At 41.6% G+C, this 25,160-nt stretch overlaps 1 protein-coding gene across 1 annotated transcript in view; it reads right to left on the bottom strand.

The window, feature by feature from the left end:
• Positions 1–5,412: 5,412 nt before the first annotated feature.
• Positions 5,413–25,160, bottom strand: part of tmtc1 (transmembrane O-mannosyltransferase targeting cadherins 1) — a 109,848-nt gene continuing 90,100 nt past the window's right edge. The window contains exons 11-19 of the mRNA XM_074698703.1: positions 20,086–20,229; positions 16,472–16,580; positions 16,148–16,250; positions 14,469–14,604; positions 14,156–14,300; positions 13,807–13,944; positions 11,218–11,340; positions 7,340–7,417; positions 5,413–7,152 (exon numbers count right to left, since the gene is read on the bottom strand). Coding sequence (XP_074554804.1) covers positions 7,027–7,152; positions 7,340–7,417; positions 11,218–11,340; positions 13,807–13,944; positions 14,156–14,300; positions 14,469–14,604; positions 16,148–16,250; positions 16,472–16,580; positions 20,086–20,229 — 1,102 coding nt within the window. The 3' untranslated portion in view covers positions 5,413–7,026. The remainder of the gene's footprint in view (positions 7,153–7,339; positions 7,418–11,217; positions 11,341–13,806; positions 13,945–14,155; positions 14,301–14,468; positions 14,605–16,147; positions 16,251–16,471; positions 16,581–20,085; positions 20,230–25,160) is intronic.

The following is a 25,160-nucleotide window of genomic DNA, read 5'->3' as shown; positions in this document are numbered from 1 at the left end:
TTACATTAATGCAGCCTGTGTGTGTGTGTGTGTGTGTGTGTGTGTGTGTGTGTGTGTGTGTGTGTGTGTGTGTGTGTGTGTGTGTGTGTGTGTGTGTGCAAGATAAATGACCAGAGATCGAGCTCTGTGCTGAAACAAGGCCATTACATGCATGAGAACATGGCTGCACACACACCAGTGAGGTTTGTTTACGAGTGTTTGCTCATAAATAATCCCTATCATGCCGATCATATGCATCAACTTCAAGAAAATACAAACCTTTTGTTAAATCACAACTTATTAATTTTACCCCATAAAGTTTTTTACAGCTTCTGGATTAAATACATAAGCCTCCTTTGAGCCAAATGGTTACAAAAAACAACAAATACATCTTTGTTTCTGGCTGCATTGTTGCAAACCCAGCAATGCAGGACGAACTGTAAAGTCTGCAGAAAAAGTCACAAACTGAGCCTTAAAATAAACCCCCATTTCCAGGCAGTTTTCCCCTACAACAGTAGATAAAATCCTGTCTGCACACACACAGAGCAACACGTTTGATTTGTCACATAAAACCTCATCTACAGTGTGGTATGAGCCGTTTTATGTGAGCAATAAGGCTCAGTAAAGAGAAGAAAGAAGAAGTTTACAACATTCCACACACAGGAAAAAATAATGACTTTGCGTACTCATGTCAGGCTTTGATTTTCCACACAGGCACATGGAAGGGCAGGGAGACACTCTGCCAAATGTAGGCTACAGTAACTTAAGGTGTTTTTTAACCAGAAGGTCAAGGAACTTAAAGTTTCTGTTAAAAAAAAAAATATCCAGGAGCCAGGGACACCAAGACCCTGATTAAATTATCAGCTCATGTTTCTCAGATCAGGCTGATTTTGTCGTTTTCTAATTGGTCAGTGATCTGCATTTCACATCCAATCATTCACGTAAGTCGTCATTGCGTACCATTTGCTGCCAAGCACTAATGCATCAGTTTAACCAAGCCCTCCGAGTACACCCAATCTCATAAAGTTAATGAGAGAATAATAAAATAAGGTATGGTACATTGATGTGGAACAGCAGCCACACTTAGCTTTATTACAGAACACATGTGCACAACCAAAGACATTAGAGCAACAACATCTGCTTTACAGCATCCTGCGATAATTCTCCAGGAACATACAGTTTCAAAAGGTGAAATCAAGCAAACATGGGACATGAAAACAGCCCAACATCCACATGTGAATATTATGCACAATGATCTTTTTGCGAGGTGTCCAATATGACCAATACCTTCTGAAACAACATGCCAAGTAGCTCACTAACAAGGGAAAGGCTGCACCGCTGCTTCTGGGCAACAACAGGTAATAATCCTTGGAGAGCGTCCAAAACGCCAGAAGAAAGGTGAGATGTAGGTTTATGCCATGCCTGTTATCCACAGTATGTCCTGCCTTACTGGAGCTGTACAGCACAGTTCACGACAACATGCAAGTTGATTAAAACATGATAACAGTTTGATTTTAGTATGCTGTATTGCAGGAGAGCATGTTACGTAGATTAGGTGACTTTAACATTAAAACTAGCTGGACTAGGTTCAATGGAATGAATAAGCTTAAGACATATTTTATCTATATTTTTCATTACTGTTAAAACTCAAAAAAAAAAAGGGTGCAGCTTTAATTTCCGACCTCTTTATCAAAGTTTCTCTCTGTAAACTCAGGTATTTAATCAGGACTCAGTATCGACAGATATTCAATACTAAACATCTCAGGCCTCAGATCCGTATCAGGAGCAAAAATGCTAATCGGGTCTTCCACCACAAGCTGAAGACCCAGTAGATTATGCAAACAGGCAAGTGACGTACAGCAAAACAAATAAATGTAACTGCACTGCACCACCACACCAGTAGAGGGCAGTGAAAGAACAATGGTGAAGGAAATTCAGCAAACATTACACTACAGAAGGGGAAAAGCCTACATAGGAGAAGGATATGTGCTGGTTTTGATGGTGCTTTATTGCACTGCAGATGGATGTGTTGACACTTGGAATGAGATGAGCACCAGTGGCAAAGCTGTCTCCAACCACTCTTCATCACGTGTTAATCTCAGTTTTAATTTATGAGGAGACATGTGTTGCCTGAAATTGTTGCGAGAAATTGCTCGCCTTCCTCAGCCTTCCTCAGCCTCCTCCATATTCCTCCATATTCCTTCCTGCGCTCTTTGCTCTGATCAGCATCGTCTGTTTTCCCCCTTTACTCCCTTCATCCCTTTCTACTTCAAGGGACTCCATTGTTGCAAGCTGAAGCCATCCAGTCAGGCTCTGCTGTGATCTCTGCTCCAAAGTACGGGAGTAACACACTAACAATGTCTGATAAACAGGTAAGGAACTTGTAAAAGTGAATGCAGAATTACCGGTTTCAGGTGGATTTCACTCTGGATTGGTTGCTGCAGGGTTTTCGTTTGAGGAGCTGATGTTCTCTGTTCTGGGGAAATCTTCAGACTTTGTCTTTTTGTTTATTATCTGCAGACTCTTTGATTCTGTCATCACTGGCAAAAAAGTTCAAAGGAACTTCAAAACTGTTTTTCTCCTGGTGCTGAGAGATGACTATACTTTTGTTTAGTAGAAAGGCTACTGCTTCTTGCTATGAAAAGTCTGAAAAGCATTCAGCTCAGTCAGATTCAGTGAAGTAAATTTTATTCTTCAGGTAACTTTTTTATTTGGGATTAATTTCAGAAAACGTCATCTGCTGTCTAACACACCCCTTGAGGATCAACATCACGATTTTCTCCACTTCTAAGAGTGACCATGCTAACTGGTGAACATGCTAACAGCAGCAATAAACCAGTTTACTGCCTGGTACAAATACAGTTAGGTCTCAGTCTTGGTCCCTCTCATTTCTCTATTATTGTGAAACAACATGTTAAAAGATGTTTATTTTAAGGATTAAAGATGTGTGTCATTATGGCTGTGGCCTCTTTGAGTTACAGGTGGTAGCTGCTAGCTGCTAGCTATCTGCTAGGTGTCACCTCACCTAATGCAGTACCTCAACTTCACCTCTGGTTTTCCTTGTCAAATTATAGCTACCCCAGACAAGGAAAAACACTTAAGTGTTGTCTTGTGATTTTGATTTTGAGAACTTTGACTGAAACAGGGTGCTGATATATTAACAAATGGTTTTGTTTTCAAGCTAAATATAACTCTGTTCTCAGTCTGACTCAGGAAGTCGACCTCGCCTGCTGTTAAGATCAGTTTTTAGTGAGGTTTCCGTCCTGAGTTTCTCCTGTTCCTGTGCTGCCCAACCCTCTGCTGATCCTCATTGTTTGTTTCTCCGAACTTTAAATCAGAACCCGATGGGTGGAGCTGCTTCACAATACTGAAACTGATCCAGTTTGTGTTTGCACTCCAGGTACAACAGTGAAGGATAACAAAGTTAAAAAAAATAAAAAAAACTGGAATCACAGTGGTAGGAAACTCCACTGCAGAAACTGGAGAGTGATGCGATAACATCCTGGCCTCTGGCTCAGAGCCTGCAGGTTGATGCTTGGCAGAAGGGGGCTGAAAATCTAAGATTAGCATTTAGCGGTGGCAGTAAGAGCAGACAGGGAAACTGTGTATCTTGCTACATAGACAGCTGAATCAGGAAGGTACATTTGTTATGTGCTTGTGAGGATGACACATGTGAAGTGTGATATGAGACAGCTTGAGATGCCCGCCTAAACTAGCTTGCGGGCTTCACTTTGTTTATAATAAATTTGTTTTTTTTTTCTGCTTTAACTTGTTTTTGAGGCCCCTCTGAGGCTTTCTTACTTAGTTTTTGTGTGCTTGTTAACATCAAGGTAGAAAAGGGTGAGGGAAAAAATAAAGAGAGAGCCTTGCCATTAACAAACCAACATGCGGTCCTTTTTTTGTGTATTCTAGCACATAAAGGGAGGCCCCTGTTTGGCATGGTTTTGCTCTCTGCTCTCTCCCCCCTTGCCCTCTGTCATCTTCAGTGTCTACACCTCTGCACTCAAACACTCACTGACTTTGAGGAGCATTCGGCTAAGTATGTGGGGGCTTAGGGCAGTCTCAGGGCAACAACCTCTGGTCTGAAAACATGAGGCAATGAGGAAGTGCTAAGATCTGCAGTTCCTGGAGTGTCCACTTGAGGATGACCACATGAACACCAAGGGAAGAAAGCAGTTTCCACAGCAGAAATAAACATGTTTATAGCCTGGTACAAAAAAAAAATCATCAGTCCACTAAGCTGCTGCTTGATTGCTAACATGGCGTCAACAAGCTAGTTGGAGTTGTTTACATCAGCACACAGCAGCCATGCCATTAACTCATTGGCTACCTCTGACATCTACAGACATCAATTTGATTACAACCATTTACTGTGTCTATAGAAATAAAACAAATCATGTTTTTCAGCGGGAGGGGGCAGGGTCTTGTGGAGCTTGTCAATCAAAATCATGCTTATAAACTACTGTGGGTGAGAGCGGTGTGCTCTTTGGATGAGAAATCAGCATGGATATGAGGAGAAGATGTCAGATGATAGAGGCATAGCGAGACACTGCAAGTCAGAGAAGTTCAGGCAGCTCATGCTCCAACTGAGGATATGGCCCAAAAGTTCTGAGAGAAAGAGCTGCGTGATCATGAGAAAAGACGACGGAGATCACGGAGAGGATCAAAGGATGGAGAGCCCAAGACGAATGCATTCAACAAAAGTTTGTTTTGTCTGTTTTTTGAATCAAAAACAGGAAGAGAAACATAAAACAAGAGAGTCCAGGCTTCTTAGGTAGTTTTGGTGTTTACAAAGCCATGGAAAACAATATTATTTGGGTCTTGAAAGATCGTTCACGATGCTCTGAAAATGGTTAGCAGCTAATGAGTTAAGAATCTCACATTAACTAAAAAGAAAAAAGTTAGTTTAAATACTCAGTGTCATCAACTTACCATTCATGAAATGTTAAAAACTGACAGCTTGTGAACTTTGAAAGTTTGTCAGATAGGAAATAAGGCAAACAAAAACTGACAGAAAGTTCAGCTTTGAGAAGAAGTCTTGCCCACCAGTAGGTTTCATGTGTGAAAAGGTTGACAGATGGTTAACTATTCAGCTTCATTCTGATTGGCCCTTGTATCAAGGTACCAACACAGGACGCTAAATTAGATCAACCAGCCAAAAAAAGAATATCAAATGATGGACAGAAATTTTGAAAAAGTAGATTCTTTTTTTAATGGCTTTGTCCAGTAGGTCTATGGCTCACCCAGGACACTAAGCTCAAATAATGACAGTATCAGAATTATGTCAGATGTGCATCACTGTTTTCCTCACAAAATTCCAAACAGAGATAAAACGTACTCCAACTAATGTAAAGACTTTCTTCCAGACACTGTTTATCAAATAAACACTTCAAACAAACACTGTTTAATAAAACATATACTTTATTTTCTTGGTGCAATTCAGTCATTGCACTCGTCACTTCACTTTCATTCTGAAGTCATTCCACAGCAAAAACTCGTTCACAATATCACTGTCAACAAAACCACAAACGGCAACCCAAACAGCAATCTTCAGAGGTTACAGTACGCAAGATGCCACAAGAAGTCCGAGCTCCTCACACAGCGCAGTCGCAGGCAAACACAAGCTTAGAGTGAACCTGCACACAGCTCTTCATATCAGGTCCTCCAATGTGAGCTGGACATGGAGGCTGAGCAGTTCATGTCTGAGGAGGAGAAAGCTGCTTTGAGTCTTATATTTCCAATAATATAATCTGATAGATTTACAGGTTCTGCTTTATTTTCTCTGATATATTGGGTGGGATTAGAATAATCTGCGTTAAACTCTGCCTCTCATGTGCTACACAAACACCTAGACTCAGATGAACCACTTGCTTGTTTTAGTAACTAGCTTTAATTGAATATAGGGTGAACGGAAGGCATAAAGTAGCACTAGGGCTGCGTGATTTGATTTTTTACCATTGCCTTCATAACCTGCACACATGTGCAATAGACATGATGACAGATAATCCTAAACTAATCAACACAAACATAAAGCTGCCAATGATTTTTGTGGCTGGATTCGTGATGAGTTTTCATGTAAAGATGCTAAAGAAATGTTGCTCCATCATTTCTCTATTTTGAAAGTGTCACTGCCCTAAGACTGGACAAGTGAGAAAAGTTGTAGAAGTTGGACAAACTCGACTCAGGGATCCCTGATGAGATGAATCCTAAAGTCTCTGCACATAATTTAAACTTAGTGCTGTAAATATCATGATATAAATATATAGCACAGAAAAATCTGAAACTGTGATGTTGTGCAGCCCTAACTGCAGCTGGTGTTGGACTTGTTCACTTTGCATAGAAATGGAAAGCGTTATGATGTTGTGGAAATTCTAAATGTGGGTGTTACCATTCTTTTTTTTCTCCACTCTGATTGGTTGAAGGTTTGTATAAATAGTCCTGAAATTTTTCAATCTCTGTTGGTTGAAATTGTGCCCTTGAAATGGTAAACACCTGCTTCTGATAATCACATGAAGATTTTTTAGCTATGTTTTCAGAGGTCTCAAATGAGTCTTGATGCCCTTCATAACTTTTGAACACACTTTCACTAGAGTGGTATAGGTAAATGAATAATTCCCATCGACAGAGCTGCAGAGTGACACCATCTGTCATTAAGTGCCTGAAAGGAAAGGACCTCACAAGAAAGTAAATATAAATCAAGCAAACACAGCTGTGAAGCAGATGTGTGTGTGTGTGTGTGTGTGTGTGTGTGTGGGTGAAGCTGACGCAGACGGGGCTCTTGGTGCTTCACAACCAGCCGCTTCCTTCTCTCCCTCACCCTGCGAAGTGTTTCTTTGGCTGGCACAGTCTCTTCACCCCAGCTCCTCCGCTCCACACCCTTACATTCCCATCATCCTCTGCTCTAACAGGCAGGTGGTCATCATATCCCAGGACGTGACACCGAGCAGGCCTCTGGCTTGTCTTTGGGCTCCAGAGGGCGGAGCACGCTGGTGCCTTGCTCTGCTGATCTTCACCCAGGATAGAGAGCGTCTGGTGGATCAGGGTGGTCTACGCTCCTCCTGTCAGTTTCCGCTCCAGCCGGTCCAGCTTGGCCAGGTTTTCCTTTAGGAGTTTGGAACCAGGACTCAGGAGCAGTGCTCGCTGGTAGTACATCCTTGCTGCTGCATAGTCTCCCTGCATACCCAAACAAAACAATACACACATTATAAACTTAATTAATCAAAGATGGGACAAATCATCAATGTGACACACTATCACCTTCTCCTGGATGATCTAATAATAGATAGATACAGACTCCTGACGTCAGTATTTTGAACCAAGGGGATACTGTAATGGCTAACCCTGAAAGCTAAATCCAAACCTTAATGTGCTGGATCCCTCCCATGTTCATCCAGGCCTGAGACTGGTCAGGTTTGAGCTCCACAGCCAGCTTGTAGCTCTGCAAAGAGAAAAAAATATCACAGGCTGTGATCAGAAAAAAAAGTGGACGAGGGGAAACAGTATATAGATTTCTCTGCTAACTACACGCTGCATCATTTGTCGTCTTCACATTGCCAGTGGTACGTAGGAATGTCAAGGCAATGAGGAAGATCAAGTCAGTAGGGCAGTCGGACTCCAGCAGCATGGGGCTTGGATGAGATGGAATAACTGGTCTAACATCATGCAAGTTGGACTTTGCTTCTTGTTGAAGCAGTTAATGATGCTCTGCCAAGCCCGGCAAAACCTCCATGATCAGATGCATCATAACCTCAGCAAACACCACCATGCCTTAAGGGAAGGAATAACCTTTGCCAGAGCTGGTGGGATACCCCATGTGTGCCTCCTTCACACAGCCTCTGACTTGCAGCTGCAGGTTGACCTGGGTAGGCAGTTGCAGTTTCCTCAGCACATGGCAGCATCGTCACTCCAGCCAGACATGATTATTACACTGAGGCTCCAAAACATCTGATCATGCTGGAACTGACAGTGCCTTGGGAAGAGTGCAGTCAGGAAGCCAAAGAGAGGAAGCGTGCTATGTACCAGGCCTAGCTGGAGAACATTCTATAAGCCCAAAGAAGTGGGATGCAAAAGCTTTGCAGGACACTCACCCTGCAAAGTCCTCAACAGAGTGGTTGTTGCAGGAACAGCCAAAAAGAGGGCCATTCAATGTGGGACTGAGGCCACAGAGAAAACCAAAAGGTGGCTTTGGCTTAAGGAGGCGGATTCGTGGGGTGCTACGAGGGCGCAAGTTAAGGCCTGTTCAGCCCCGGCTTGGTCCCCTGGGTGAGGGTGTCTGATATTGTGAGACCTAAAACACTGATGACCTTGGTCCTGTTCGTGTTTCCACAGCCAACCGTGCCCCCTTGTGGTAGGCGGCGTGTAAGCCTGATGCAGACAGCCGCATCAGTTAAATAACAGTGTGATGCCATAGTAGAGTGACACAGTGTACCCCCTGAATAAATCTAACGAAGAAGAAAAACACGACACAGTAAACAAAGAGCAACGATGGAAGACATCCAGCATTTTGTCCTCTTTGTGATTGTCATGTGGCTCTTTTATACTAAGTGCAACCAAGTTTTGTTTCAGTGAAGATCGTTTGCCACCAGGAGAAATGCAGCCACTGTCACAGTAAGTGACTTTTTTTTTGGGCCAATCAATGGTCTGCAGTGTTGTAGCTCCACCTTCCGAGATCAGATCGGTTTAGTCTGGCACCCCTACAGAAGGGTCCCAGAGAGTGGGATGGCCTCTCTCCGTTATTTGGGGGTCTGTCCTGGGATTAGTCAGTGGACACTCTGTCAAGTGCATGCCGTGTCGAGATGAACCAAACTGAACCGCTTGGTGGAAACAGGGCTTTCTGGTTTCTGCTCTGCTTTGCAGGCTCTCTGTTAACTCAGACTGATTTTAAAATAAATGACTGTATCTTAAGGAGCTCATTACAATGCAGAAATCCAGAACAGAGTCCACTCCAAGGTCTAGTTGAACATTTTATCAGCAGCAGCTGCATTTCTTCATCCCTGCGCAAATCAAGGACAAAATTCAAAGTAGGCTACTCTGATTTTTCAACACTCAAAGACTTGTGCACATTTCCTGAAATTACAAGGATACGGGCAAAAAGAATTAAAAAAAAGTGCCTCTAGTTACACAGACTTGTTATCTAGCAGTGTGTGAACAGGCTCTGCCTTCAGGTGTTCAGTGTGTTGCTTCTGTTGCATGTCAACTCTGAATCGGTCTCATGGTGTGTATTTACAGCAGGGTTTAAGCAGCTTTTTAAGACGTCTGGATGAGCTGACACACTCCTGTCCTCCTCAACAAAGCTGTCTCCACAAGCAGAGTCACAGCTGGCGTTACGCTCACGCTGCACACGTCCAGAATCCCTCCTGAAGCCTATTTTTACCCATAAATACAAAATATCCATGAGGTTTGCTGCAGCTGTGTTTGGAGAATGTGACACATTTAATTTTCTAATTCAGGCTATATACACTGTTAGGAGCTAATATGAAGAAATGAAACTAAAACAAACGCCTCACTTAATTACACCTCTGTAAATCAATCCTAGACTTATGAATTCTCCCAAAGGTAAAAAAAAGATACATAAACAGGGGTGGAAACAACCTGTCATCTTAAAATCCCCCAAACCTCTATGTAGCTTCTTATCTGAAGGGATTAGGGTGGGACCGTGGATGTTTCCATGGGTGCACTTTCTGCTCTGACACTCTTGAGATGAAAAACAGGCCTAAAAGTCCTGAAATAAACCTGCTAAAAAACACACTTCAAACGCTGCTGCATGTGTTTGTTTTGCCGCTTCAGAGATAATAACAGAGAAAAAACACACACCATTATCTGTATCAGCAGCTTCCTACACGCCAACAGCTCCCTTTCAAGCTGCAGTGACCTCAAATGGCCTTCTCTGCTCTCCCCTTCTCACTACCACTCCTGCAGAGTTTCTCACAAAGAGCTCACGGTCCTTAACTTGATTTCTCGCCTCTCAGGAAGTCAATCACGGCTTCCTTCCCAGGAAAAGTGCCTTCCAGGAACCTTCCCCGTGGATTAAATCTGAGACGTGTTCTCCTTAGGAGACTTATTCAGAGACAAAAGATCAGTTTGAAAAGGAAAGGGGAAGGCATCAAACCAAAGCTGCCCTGCTGTAATTTCAGTGTTAGGCCCATGGATGAGGTTTTTACTTCTGGTAATCATTGTTTAATAGCCACTCCACCAGAGGAGGGCTGAGACGTTTTGGCTTACAGCATCAGTTAAGAATAATAATAAAGAAAAATAAACTTTATTTACAAGTTCTGTACAAAATAATCAAACAATAAAAAAATAACAGAGAAGGAATGACAGAGGAGTAAAGGAGAAACGGGAGGAACTAAATTCCACTCCCATCCACTTATCCGTCACTGTCTTTTGTATTTTGCTGATTTTAAAGTTATTGTTTTGTTGATTTGATAAAAAATTGGATGATAAAAAAAAACAAAAAACAAACATGTTTTTTTACTTTGGCTCATATGTTGGTTTGTCTGTGTTATTGTGTAACTAAAATATCTCAATATTAAAACTGCATCCACAGTAATATTCACATCAACAAAGATAGTACAGTAAAATCATTTGGGGAACTTTTAAGGATTTGAAGAATGTGATATAAAAATCTGTTTCTGGTGTAAAATACGCTTCTTTCTCAAAACGGTCCATCTCCACAGAGATTTTTTTCTGTCATGTTGTCAGACTCTCAGAAAATCTGAGCCTGTGAGCAACAAAAACAAGAGCTTTTAGTGGATACTCTTTTATCAGCTGCATCTGCACTAAAGGATCATTTGCACAATGTTTCTTTGCTGCAGGCTGAAGAAATCTACTGGGGCGTTTCCACTTCATTTTTTTTTCAACTTTTCACTCATTAACACCCACTTCACATAGGAAAACACCGCCTGCGGTTTGAAAATACCAAAAAATACAAGAGACGGTGAGGAGATGTTTGGCTACAGGCTCAAAAACACAAACAGCAGAGATGTCCGTGTTTATAATGTAGATTTTTTTCCACCAACCACTGGAATAATATAACTGTGCTGACACATATTTTATGCACATGTATGTTATTTTGCTGTAGGGCATGACTGTCAACTGCATATGGTAGTATTTTATATATCTGCTCAGAACACATTTGTTGAGAAACAGAGACTAAATCTTCTGCCACAGAGAATCTGCACTTTCTTAAAAAGAGACGTGAGAGAAAAACAGATAGGTAAAGAAAGAGAGAAACTGTACCTCAAAGGCTCGGTCCAGCTGGTTCATCTCTCTCAGCTGGTTTCCTTTGGAGAAATACAGCTCTGCTCTCACCGTCAGATCACTCGGATTCTGCTGCAGGGCCTGGTCCAGAGCATCCAGAGCCTGGCACACCAACACAGCAACACACACAAATAAAAATTCTCTGCGAAAATCCCCCTTAACAGGCCGCTACTTTGAACAGGGCCACTGTGGGGGAGAGGGAAGGAGGAGAATTTCAAAGAAGGGTGTCAGAGATGAAGAGAGTGAAAATGTATTCATGTCTGGTGTGTGTGTGTGTGTGTGTGTGTGTGTGTGTGTGTGTGTGTGTGTGTGTGTGTGTGTGTGTGTGTGTGTGTGTGTGTGTGTGTGTGTGTGTGTGTGTGTGTGTGTGAGTGTGCATGTGTAAATCAAGTGATGATATTTTTTAAACCTACAGAGGCAGAATCAGATGTACTGACCACCAACATACAGTGTTCAGATGCATTTTGAATAAATCCCACAGCCTTTTGATACTGACTCAAGGTGTTTTTTGCGTTAAGGAAAAGACTGTGTAGTACATCAACATAGTCTCGGGAATGTTGGAAAATTTCAAGGTTTTTCCGTCAACTTAAAATTAATTTCTCTAACAAATTCCTGTGATATGTTGGAATTTTTCAGGGATATTTTTTCTACTCATCAACTTAATTTAAAAGTATTGCATTATTATATAATTGTGGACTCTAAGCCTTTGAGTAGGATTCCTCAATCTCAGAATGGGTGGATCCATACAGCCATCATGTTGGGCAGAAAACTCCTTAACAGAGAATGGAAGTCGGAGGATCTCCCTCCATCCAGCTTTTGGTTTTCTCAGTTAAGTATTATAGCAGCCTTCGAAGAATTAATAGGATGATAGACCGATTAGACTTATTCAATGCTAAGTGGAGGATCTTAACCTCTGTACAGAACAGGATTCATCACCCCTTTCGAACGATAATCATTAATAGTGTGCTGCAAATCCTCAGAGTCTAGCAGGCTTGATACAGCTTTGTGGATTGATTTAGGCTGACAACTTCCTGTAATTTTAAGGAAACAAATTTTCAGTAAAAGTTGGAACTTAACACTTCCATACAATCTAATTTGAAACATTCTTGTAACAGCTGCGGAAATTCATTATTTTTATTCCTTTGTATCCTTATTTACATGTAATCATTGTACTCTAGTCCTGTATATTAACTATTTTAAATGTAATTTTTGTTTGTCAGGTTGTCGAGGGAGGGTTGTTTTTGTTTGTTTTGTTTTGTTTTGTTTGTCTTTGTCTTGCATTGACAATGTAACCTCTGTTGGGTGTTGTTCTGTATAACGTGTTGTCTGGTTTCTGTACAATCAAGTTCTTTTTCTTACTGTCATGAAAAATTTGAAAACAATAAAACTGTTGGTCATAAAAAATGATATTGCATTTGACATGTTTGAGTGCATGTCTGCTTATAACAAACCAAAATATTTAATATCCATGCATGTATATGACCAGGTAAATGCCGTTAATACAAATTCTTGAAAATTCCTGTTAATTTCTGAAAGTTTCCATGGAAAGATTCAAACTTTCCAGGAGTGCATGCACTGGCTTTATTTCTCAGAAACAATAGACACCTCTTTGGGGGAAGTTAGAACTTAAATAAAGAGTAGCAGCAAGCTTGCAGGAAAAGTGTGGGTAAATCTGGGGAAAAAAAAAAAAAAAAAAATAAATAAATAAATAAATTAAAAATATAATAAATAAAAATATAATAATAATAATAACAACAACAACAACAACAATAATAATAATAATAATAATAATAATAATAATAATAATAATAATAATAATAATAATAATAATAATAATAATAATAATAATTTAATAGCACCTTTCTGGACACTCAAAGTCACTTTACAATTAAAAAGAGACATCACAATAGGAATAAATAAATAAAACCAACAGTTTTTTCAGAAACAATCGACCAATTGTGTTCATAGGAGAGGCTTACCCTGAAATTTCTGGGAAATTTTCGGGGGAATAATTCACAAGTGATTACAGCATGTGACACAGAAAATCAACCGACGCTTGAGGCAGAAGAAGATCAGCCATTTCTGTATTACATGAAATGACAGCTGAGTCTCTAAAGAGGAAATAAATGCTAAGAATCTATCCGTAACAAAAATGTTGATTTAGGGTCGTACACACTTCTTAATCTGCTGAGAAAGCTTAAAAAACTTTCTCAACCATGAGACACACAGACCCCAAAACATGTTAGGCAAGGGTCCAGATTTCAGAATAACACATTTGCCTTCCAGAGTGATGCTACTTGATCTGAGGGAAAGTGAAAGACAGACAGGCAGAAGTGATAGTGCTGAGAAAACACAGTGGGAGGATGAGTGGCAGCCTCTTGCCAGCAAATTGCTCCTGGCCCGATGTACAGGAGGTGATTTGTTTCCAAGGTAACTGAGCGGTATTCTGCTGGGAGTTTATCTTCCCTCAATGTGATTGTCTGAACACAATGTGTGCTCTCATACCTGCGAGCAACACACACCAAGGCCACGAGATAGACACACACATTAACAGCCAAGCGCACACACCTCGGTGTAGTTGCCTCTCTTGCTGTAGATGGCAGACAGGAGGCGGTAACATTCGATACAGTTGCCCTCTCTGGAGATGATGTCCTGCGTCATCTTCTCTGCCTCTTTGGTTCGACCGGCCATGGCTAAAACCTGAGCCTGGAGAAGGAAAAAACAGAGAGTGTGTGTTTGTGTTGGTGTGTGTGAAACAAGAAAAAATATTGTAAGGGTCTGGCAGAATGTTCAAGGCCAGACATATGTTGTTTTGGAGTGTATCCAAAATGTGGCAGCCCAACCCATACACCCATCCAGATGTCCTTGCACTTAATGATGGGTGCCTGGGTATGTGGGTGTGTGGGTGCGCACTCACCAGAGCCAGCCAGATGTCGGCACTGTTTGGCTGCAGGGCGGCAGCCTCTCTGTACACCTGCAGAGCCTCCTCGTAACGACCTGTGTTATAATACAGAGCTCCGAGTGGAGTCAGGATGTCCACCTTCCTCGTCACCTGCAGCGCCCTGCAGGCAAGGGTCAAAGGTCAAAGACTGCTTTCCATAAGAGTGCTTCTCTCTGTATTCAGTATTAAAGGCTGTGCACACTAGTTTTCGCAATATCAGAACCAGAAAAAGAGGTGAAACTACTTTTAGAAGTCCGTCTGTTTGAATTGAATACCAGAACAGACTCACCTTTTATACCAGGACTCTGCTTCTTTGTTCTCATTGGAAGATCTCAGCAGTCGGCCCAGGTTCACCATAGCAACATAGTGTGCAGGTTTGAGTCTCACAGCTTGCTGGTAATGAGCTGCTGCAAGCTCACCTTCCCCTGGAAGAGTGGGGAGAGAAAAGGGAAGAGAGGAAGGAATTAAGAGAGAAGACAAAACCTTATAGTGGTTGGAGGAGACAGGGAGATAACTTAAAGACATTTAATTCTGTTCTACTGAAAGTGGTGTGGGGAGTTTTCTAGTTACTGTTTATGGTCTGATGAGGACTGACCAATCAAGTGTCTGCATGAAAACCAGTCTGTATGGAGAGCAAAAGCAGGAAAAACACAGTTCTGTTGCTCAGGATAGATTTTTGTGCAAAAATTGGTGTTCTTCTTCTTAATCGGTTTAATACTTGTCCACCAACGTCCTGAAGTACACCACAAGTGACCAGCAGGTGAAACTCTCCTTGTCCTTGTTTCATGTTGAGGAGTGATGGGCTCACAACAAATTCAGTGTGCAAGGTGACATTTTTTTCTGGATTACGGATAGGGATGGGTACCAAATTAGGTACTTTTGTAGATACCGACCAAATCCTGTCAAAAGTACCGGGTACTGATTCACATAAAATCAAAGGGTACCATGTTTAGGTACCTCAATGCATCCTTGTGACTGTGAGGGAGTGGAAAAGTAGGCAATTTTCCATGCTGGACATAAACACAACATTGCAAGGTTATACATTGAAGAATAAGTATGTTGAATTGAAAAAAAAAAAAAAAGGTTATTACTAAACAAAATGATATTTTTTACCACATAACGTGGTACCAAAAAAGTACCGAAAATTGGTACCATTGAGTGCTGGTACCGATTGCCAGGTACCGTATCATTTCAGCTGTGTAAGGTACCAACCCCTTATTACAGATACAAAAATTGCACCTGAAAATAACAAACTCAGTGTTCAAAGGCTTTTAGACACAAACCTGCTTGATGCTGTGTCACTAAAGACAATCAGCGTTCAGATTTCCTGACTTCCTAGAATGCATCAGAAATGACAGATCCCACCTTCATTCAACAAACATTTGACTGATTTTTCACCTCTTGAAGACAGAGCTGACAAATCCTGACTTTTTACTAATCTGCATCATGATTTCAGCAAATGTTAAACTTGTTGAGAACAAGAAAATCAGTTTCTTGTTCAGGTTCTTGCTAGAGTAAAGCCTCTGTGTGACTTACAATGAAACTGAGACTAACCAGAGACAAATAAAGGGGCACTACCTTATGAGATGGACTTGACCAAGAAATAACAGCGTCGGTTTTGCAGATTTATCTAGAGGGATTCTGAACACATGGTCACTTCCCAAGTTGTTTACTGGTCTGAAATTAATCTGATTCATGGCAGGAAGTCTCGGTTGGAAGGAAGTCACCTGAAATACTCAGAGGTTGGCCATCGCCAAGGAGGGATATATCATTTCCAGATGCTACTTGATGGGCTCTGAGATTGCCTCATTAGTGAAGAGCAGCTGTTTGAAAAATACAGCTGCCATTGACTTGATTTTGAGTGTGTGGTTGAATCAATTTGTTCATCTCCACACATGTGTGTCTCCACAGCAGGAAGTGCTAACGGGTTTACACACCAGCCCCGGATCTTAAGAGCCACCAACCCACCTGCATCCACCAGAAACACGCCGTAGTTATTATGGAGGTCAGAGCTGTCTGGACAGTTCTCTATACCCTTCAGGTACACTTCATTGGCTTCAGTGAAGCGTTTCTGTGGGAAAAGGGGATGAAATTAAGACAAAATTAGCAGGAATAAAATGACCAAGATAACAGAAAGCTGGAAAGTCTACAATCTGGGATATGCTTCACTAACAGAGTTTCATAGGTTATTAAGTGGTGATGATGTAAGACACCCCTGCAGCGTGAAAGGAGAATGTGTAACACACGTTTCGGTGTGTGTAACTGTGTGAAAGAAAGAGTCCTTAGATTCACCTGCTCAGCATAGAGAGACGCCAGGCTGGAGTAGGCATCTGCAAAATGTGGACCGAACCGTATCGAGTCCCTCAGCAGAGTCTCAGCCTCTTTCTCCTTCCCATGAGACCTGCAACACATCGTCATTATCATCATTAGTAGCAACATCATTATAATGATCAGACATATTATTATTCTCTCACTGTCAGGATCACCGGCTGTGTCTGAGGATATAGAAAAAAGCTTGTTTCAGAACAAGTAGAGGATTATTAAAAGCAATATTTTAGATCTTAGTAAAAACTTTCAATCAGAAGTTCTTGAAGTTCTTATAGTATCAAAAAACTTCTTGGAGGAACTTCAGGCTGTGGTACTGCGATATGGTCACACCTGGTAAAAACAGCTAAAATTTCTGAGGTCTGAAAATCCAACAAAAGGTGTCCTTGTGGCCTGTTAGTGGCTGCTCAGTGGTAATTTAATCTAGCAGCTTGACACACTTAAGTTACAGTCAGACATTGCTTGTTCATAGTTTTTCATTCCATTTGTTTTCAGTTTGTTCATGTCTCAGAAACAAGCAGAATAAGCAAAGACGTAAACACTCAGAGCTCCCAGCAGCAGCTCAGTTCAGCTTGTTCTCATTGCTTCACTTTATTCCAGTTTCTACCATCGATGCCATTTTCTATCAGAGCCAGTAGGGCTGTGGGACGTCAATGCTGTTTGACCAAAGACAAACATACAGAAAGCTGCCGTATAAAGGAGGTGTCTGAAGTCGGGAGAATCGACAGCTTTCATTTAGCAAACAAGACGAATGATTCTATTTGAGCCCCCGCAGCCTCAAACTGCAGTGTGACAGATGTCTCTACATCTTGTGCTGACCGGTTGTTTCCATTGGAGCACTGAGGCAACAGTTTGACATATCTCTCAATACTGTTCGTCCACAGTGCTACATCATGGTCCTGAATCCACAGTTCAGGATTAATTACAGTTAAGAAATTTTTAATCAGAGATCACAAAAAAGCGCACATGAAAACAGAGATTAGTATCTCTAAGGCCTTACCAATTCAAATTCAACTTAGCTGTTTAATTCAACCAGGCACAACTAGAAGTTTAAAGATGCTATGAAGAGGATCTGTTTTGATTGCACTCCCTCGCCACCTTGTGGCCCGGAGTCTCTGCACATTGTCTTTAATTTCTTTCAATAAGGCGTATGTTTGTTTTGGAATTAAATGGAGATTGGATAAAAACAAGTTTTCTTTGTTCAAGACAACTTTTTACTGGATACAACGTGCTGAGGTAAGGTATTTATTAGTACAGTTACATAGTGATACGGTTTGTAACGTGACATCAAGCCAGCAACATCGGCAGCCCGGTGCTCCCACGTATCTGTGGGCTAACGTGACAACAAGTAAACACTGTTAGTTTCTAAGTAGTTTAGTAGCCGTTTATATTCAGCACACCTGACAGCGTTAATAAATCCTGGTTAGCTATGTCCTGCCAGTCATCCACCAAGCAGAGCTAACGTAACCTCACTCTTCATTTTATTGATAGACTCTCAAGTTTGAACAGACCACTGCAGAATAACTGCTGCTAAAGGCTAATTAGCCTTTAGCTCAGGCTGTATCACTCTCTCGTTTAGCTTTCTTCTGCTCTTCTGTCCTTTTTCTGTCTGACAGTTAGGCTCCTGTGTCAACCATCACTACAAAATTAATCACAGAAATAGTTTTTAGCAGAGAAAAAGACAGATCTCTGTGTTTTATTACTTCTCACTACAAAACTTTGCCAACCGGCGTGGTGTTGTCATAGAGACCTAGATGTGCCATAAATCAATCTGGTCCTGGATGACGCCGAACTGGAAGCTAAGAAGTAGCATTTTAATAACCTGTAACCAGCAATATTGGTGCTGATAATCTCATTTTAAAGTGTGGATTACGATCAGGCATATATCTAGAAGGGAGACTTTTTTTCAAGATGACTTTCAAACTCCTCACAGACCCTTTAATTAAATGTAAGAAATGTTCTATTTTTGATAAAGTAATGAATATTCAATGACTTGACAATCAGGATACTTTTTTAGTAGAAATAGGAATATTCAACAATATCTAGCAGTCAGATTACAGAATGAAATGCTACCTTGCTCTCTTCTCCCATTGTTGAAATGACAGTGGTCAACATGAACAAGAAGCCCCCTGGTAAAGCAGTATAAGCATCACAACCTTTAATAGTTTGCCATCCAACAGAATAACATCATGTTAATGTTTCTGGAACACAACTCTGTAAACTGATCTTGAGATTTGATGGTAAAGAATGAAGTGAAAAGCTGTCTCAGACTCCTGAGAGCACTGCAAGAATCTCTCTTTGTCTGTCTTTTTGGTAAGAGCTCCGTCTGTTACGGGAGCTGTTGTGTTTGATGTCTCCGGTTTTTATCATGAACAAAACCAGACTTGTCTCGGTTGGTCTTTGGCTTTTCTTTGTTTGGCTAATTCAAGGCTGGCTTTCACAATGAGCTCCCTTATTTTGGGGCCTTTCTTATTAAACAACCATCAGCAGATCTCACTGCGGAGGCATTACAATGAATTACATCACATTTCTGTAGCTGAGTCTTTTATGCAATGTGCCAGGGAAAAAAAAAGTTGATTCAACCAAGAGGACATGACCTAAAACTGCGAGGAGCTTGGAGTCTTTTTCTGAGCCAGGGGAGGGGAAGTCAAAGCAGCTGAGTTTTTAACCTGCAACAAATTTATGTCTAGTCTCTCCAGTTTCAGATTGTAATGATGATCCACAGTGGGAGTTTGATTTGAGGCACCAGTGTCTTGAAATCAGATTCTAGGAGCCACACAGGCCAGAAGCAATTCAGGACAGAGTGTGCAGGAGTCAGATAGCACAATTTTACATATCAGCCCGAGGAGAGAGGAACGAGTCTGGTTCTTGAGTGGGAAAACAAGAGAGGAGTAACCTACACTGCCTCCTGGGGGGTGAATATATAGATGGAGGGAAACAGAAAAGAGGTGGTAAGGTTGTATCTCCATCAAAACTCTAGACCTGCTGGGAAAAGCACTATGTACCAAGAAAATCTAAGAGACATACCTTACCACGCAAACTTTATCCAACACTGCTTTCAACAGCATTCATTCAAACTAAACCAAATGTTAACCAACACCGCAGACAGAGCAGACAGAGCAAGCAGAGAAATGCTTATTTGAGAAGTAAATTTACTCAGTCTAACGCTCAGCAAGACTGCACAGAAGGCATGATTGGATTTGTCACACAAAGATTTATATCAAAGCGAAACGACCCCAGAGATTTACCGAGAATAATCAGTGTCCTGATGTAACCGGGAGGAAAAAAATGCTTGGAGTTGAGTTCTTTTTAACCACTGCTACAGATAAATACGGGCTGTGAAGTCAGGTGTGAATTCATCTTCTGATAGGATGTTTTTCTTATCGCAGTTTGAGTGAGAAGTTTTTTGTCAAGGAAAATTCTCTCTGATTGAAAAAAAACAAAACAAAACTAGCCCTCATCATACCGTCTGTTTTTATTAACGGGGATAATTTGCTGAGAACTCACTGAAAAGATTTCCGTCATGTTTTTTTTAACTATTGTCATGTTAGTTCGAGTCTGCGTGTGTGTGTGTGTCTTACTTGAGGAGGTTTCCCAGGTTAAACAGAGCTCGGTTATGCTGAGGGTTGGTGTCCAGAGCTTTCCTGTAGTAACGCTCTGCCTCCTCTGGGTTGCGGGTCAAAGTGCCAAGATTGTTCATGGCGCTGGCGTGTCGGGGGTACAACCTGAGAGGAGAGGGGGAGACAGGAGAGGGGGAGAAAAAAGGAGACATGAACCAAAATCAGACTGGAAGCAAAGGTTTTACACTTGAAGGGAATCTAACCTATCGAAGTAAAAAATAAATAACCTGGAGAAAGTTACACTTCTTATAGAAAATCAGTCTAACTTTATGAAAAGTAGAGCACTTTTCAATATCAAGCAAAAGAGCACATGAGGCAGTTGAAATAAGCATTGTTTGTACCTTTAAAGCTCATTATTTGAAAATCACAACCAGGGGTGTCACAGTCATTACTCAATTAGAAGTATAGATATTAGGGTTTAAAAGACTATTGTAGACGCTGAAGAATTAAGCTCAAGATTCTTATTTAAGTAGAAGTATAAAAGTACTGGTTTCAAAACTACTTAAAGTATAAAAGTAAAAGTAACTGAAAGGTGCCAGAGGGACTTGTCTGAGTATTTCAGAAACTGCTGATCTACTGGAATTTTAACCCACAACCATAGGGTTTACAGAGAATGGTCCCAAAAAGAGAAAATATCCAGTGAGCAGCAGTTCTGTGGGCCAAAACGTCTTGTTGATGCCAGAGGTCAGAGGAGAATGGACAGACTGGTTGGAGCTGATAGAAAGGCAACAGGAACTCAAATAACCACTGGTTACAACCAAGGTCTGCAGAAGAGCATCTCTGAACGCACAACACGTCCAACCTTGAGGCAGATGGGCTACAGCAGCAGAAGACCACACTGGGAGACCCTCCTGTCAGCTAAGAACAGGAAACTGAGGCTACAATTCACACAGCAACACCAAAACTAGACAATAGAAGATTGGAAAAGCGTTGCCTGGTCTGATGAGTCTGGATTTCTGCTCCACATTCAGATGGTAGGGTCAGAATTTGGCATCAGCAACATGAAAGCATGGATCCATCCTGCCTTGTATCAACGGTTCAGGCTGCTGCTGGTGTAATGTTGGTGGGGGATATTTTCTTGGCTCACTTTGGGCCCCTTAGTACCAACTGAGCATGGTTTAAAGTCCACAGCCTACCTGAGTATTGTTGCTGACCATGTCCATCCCTTTATGAGCACAGTGTACCCATCTTCTGATGGCTACTTCCAGCAGGATAACGCTCCATGTCATAAAGCTGGAATCATCTCAGACTGGTTTCTTCAACATGACCATGAGTTCCCTGTACTCAAATGGCCTCCACAGTCCCCAGATCTCAATCCAATAGAGCACCTTTGGGATGTGGTGGAACGGGAGATTCTCATCATGGATGTTCAGCCGACAAATCTGCAGCAACTGTGTGATGCTATCATGTCAATATGGACCAAACTCTCCCAGGAATGTTTCCAGGACCTTGTTGAATCTATGCCACAAAGGATTAAGGCAGTTCTGAAGGCAAACAGGGGTCCATCACGGTACTATCACAACTCATCCCAAGCTTTAAGTTAATATTATCCTTGCAAATTATCGATATTGGTTCATCCAGTAAGGAGCAACTGTAATTTTAATTTTACACTTGTCTCCTGCAGCCAGTAAAGCTTCCGTCACAACGCATACATCTTCAGGAGCTCTAACAGCTTCCAGAGGGAAACATACCAGAGCATGATCCTGATTGGACTAAGTGTCGTGTCACAGTGATAAGGATTATCCTCAGAGTAAATGGGGCAGATAAATCAGCAGTGAGTGTGTGAAGCTGCAGCCAGAAGCCTCTCTGCTGACTTTTACGGCTGCTCTCAATCATGCCTACAAAAGGCCGCCGTGTAATTGAAAAACACGTTTACAGTCAGAGGCTATGATGGTGACACGAGCCTGACCACACGCCGAGGGGCGAAGGGTAAGTTGACGCTGTGTGCTATGCGGTAACTTTGGTAACCAATTCCTCAGCCAAAAAAAATTCAACTCTTGAAGAATGGAGAAGTAACTTTGAGAGTTAGAAACTTTGGGAATTTCAAAAATGTGAAGGATTGGAAGGGATCTCTGTCCCTCGTGCCGCTCTCCGGGGAAAGACAGAGCAGAAAAGAAAGCAGAGGATGGCTGATCACAGTGAGAGTGAGTGGTCTGCTGGGTTTGGGGGGTTATTATGAGCTGGATGTGGTTTGGAGCTGGATGAAAGCTGTTCAAGCTCTCTGCTTGGGGTTTGGCAGGGTACTTAGCAGTGAGCTGTGGAGCTCCCACCAAACTGGCAGTCAACCACTCTGCTGCTTCAGGAAAGCTGGAGAAGAAGAGGAAAGAGAGGAGATGAGGAAGGACGGCTGCAGACAAAGTGGAGGAATGAGAGAGATAAAGGAGGAGATGGAAAAGAGGAATGAGGAGGAGAGTGACTGAGAGTGGTGTTAGTTGCAGGTTTGTACCATAATTTGTTCCCTGACAGTGGTGAAAATTATAATGACCCAGTACATATTTCATATTCTGGATCTCAGTATCCAGAATATTACCAGGATCTGGATCGTACTTTTACATCTGTCAGAAATTATGGTGACCTTGTCTTGTATTGCTTTGCAAAGCAATCCGACCATTTATGGTGGAGTTATATACACATATGGTGAAAACAGCCCTATCTCACAATGATAAAAAAAAAATCCTGGATCTAGGCAAAATCTGAATCGTCACCAAAATAAAATCACTTCTTCCTTATCCCATTTTGAACATTTTCTGAGAATTTCATCAAATCCCGTTTGTTACTTTTTGAGTTATGTTGTTCACAGACAAACTCTCCCAAAAACATAACCTCCTTGGGCGGAGGTATCTTAACTAAACTAAACTGAGCATTTAGAAAGTGCTGAAAAGTAACAAAGCTTTTAAAAAAAGTAAAAAAGGAGGATCTACAGCCTTATTTTTAGCCTGAAGCTTTCATGAGTGAAAGACAGAGAGCAGCAGGGATTAAATCAAAGAGGGAAATATTGAGTGATGGGATCTCAATCCATCACCAAGGCAACGTGTTCATACTGGGGCTGTCAGCATTGATGCCTCATCCTTGTGCAATCAGGGCCTGAGATTAATGGTCCATTTTGAAATTATTTTCCTTTTCCAACACAGTTCTGCTGTGATGGAAATTCACGTCACCATTGAGCTTTTGAGTCGACAGGTCAAAAGTAATCTGCACTTAAAGTTTGAGCTACTACTCATGAGCTAAGCATGCAGGTGCAACGAATCAGAGTGATGTTAACAGGCAGCCTCATCACAAATGCAAGAAAACTAAATAAAAACTGCTGTACTTTGAGATCCCACTTGAAGCTGGCTGCAGAAACCACATATACACACCTAGCACACATTTACAGCCTGGTTCAAAATACCAGCTTGGGTCTAAGTGCTACAAAGATCCTGAGGTTACCCAATCAGAAGCACGGCTCAGCTGACCAACAGGTGAGCATCACATAGCCGTGAGTGAGGAGGCATAAAGCCCACTGCATTCTCAGTATGGCCCCCGCAAATGATTGGCTGAGGTTGCACTGGAAAAAAACTGAAATCTTATGAGGTGTTTTTGTCTCATTTTCAGTAGAAAATGTCTTTTTAGACTTAATATGAGCAACAGTCACCTGACCAGTCCTACAGAAAAGTCTTATTTCAAGTTATTTAAGGACAAAAATGAGGTCTGAATTGCTTTGAACATGTTAAAAAAAATCTGCCAATGAAACAAAAGAAAAGTTACTTGTATTATGGCATCATTCTAGTTTTAAAACATTTTCAAGCAAATTTCTCTTGTTCTATTGGCCATTTTTTTACTTGTTACAAGCAATTCAGAGCCCATTTTGTCTTTAAAAAACTTGATACAAGACTTTTTTCTGGACTGACCTGTTGAATGTGGCTCATATCAAGTATAACAAGACAATTTTACTTAAAAGAAGGCAAAAACACTTGATAAGATTTCCGTTTTTTTGGTTTTTTTTTGGCAGTGTGTGACCCAGTGGCGATTGCTGTAAGACTGCAAAGGAAGCTCAGCGTCCCTTAAAATCTCCCCGAAAAAAAGTGGTGATGTGTACTGCTGTGTGTACATTTCACTGACAAAATATGCGCTAGAATTCCTTCATCTTTTGTTCAGAATCAGCTACCTATCACAGGTAACTGGCTCGACCTCCTTCTCATTCATCCCCGCAGTGTCTTAGTGGTTTAACACAGTCAGACCCTGGGCGTCTTCTGACTTCAGCGGGGAAGCGTAGAGTGGGTTGTTCCACCGTGGAAACTGGACGGTCATTGGATAAACCCTGGGCTTTGTCCCACCCATCGGACGCTCAGCGTCTCTGGGGGTCTATGAGGCAGTGGGCTGGCCTGGACCTTCGGCTTCTGCATGATGATTGGATGATCTGTCTGAGGCCGAATCCCTTTTTGATTGACAGTGAAATGAGCCAGTCAGCCATCTTGAAGTATAACCCTCCACTGGAGCATCTTCTGAGTTCTACATTTACTTGTTCTAGACTGATCCAGAGGCTTTATCGATCCCCAGCGAGTTCACCTTTCTTTAAAACGACGAGCATTGCGTTTATCTCTCCTTTCACCAATAAGCAGCTACAGCTACAGCTGTGGAGCTTCCCCCCTTACAGCCTGCAGGTGTAAAGAGGAGCTTCTCCTGTCTAAAGCGGCTCAAATCTTACACCTGCAGCACAATGGGCCAAGGCAGTTTAAGCAGTCTAGCTCTGCTGGGCATTGAGAGAACACTGGTAAAATCCCTGGAAAAAACACCTGGTTGGTACGACAGGGTCACAGATCATTTTCTTGAAAAGGAACGGAGGGTAGAATTTACGTTTAAATAAATAAACAAATTTATGATGTAGGCCTGGAAAAAATTTGCTTCCCCTCCTTGACTGACCAGCAGCTGCCACTGGTGTGACCAGTAAGGATTTTGAGTTTTAGTTCAATCTTTGATGTTAATCATGTTCCCTCACAACAGAAAATTAACCCTGAAAAAAAATCTAATGCTGATTCGGGATTTTACAGAGAGTCACA

This window comes from Halichoeres trimaculatus, unplaced genomic scaffold (assembly GCF_033239565.1).
Source record: "Halichoeres trimaculatus isolate MK-OKI-2021-1 unplaced genomic scaffold, fHalTri1.1 fHalTri1_scaffold_21, whole genome shotgun sequence".
Taxonomy (NCBI): Eukaryota; Metazoa; Chordata; class Actinopteri; order Labriformes; family Labridae; genus Halichoeres; species Halichoeres trimaculatus.
This window is presented reverse-complemented; position numbering and strand designations above follow the sequence as displayed.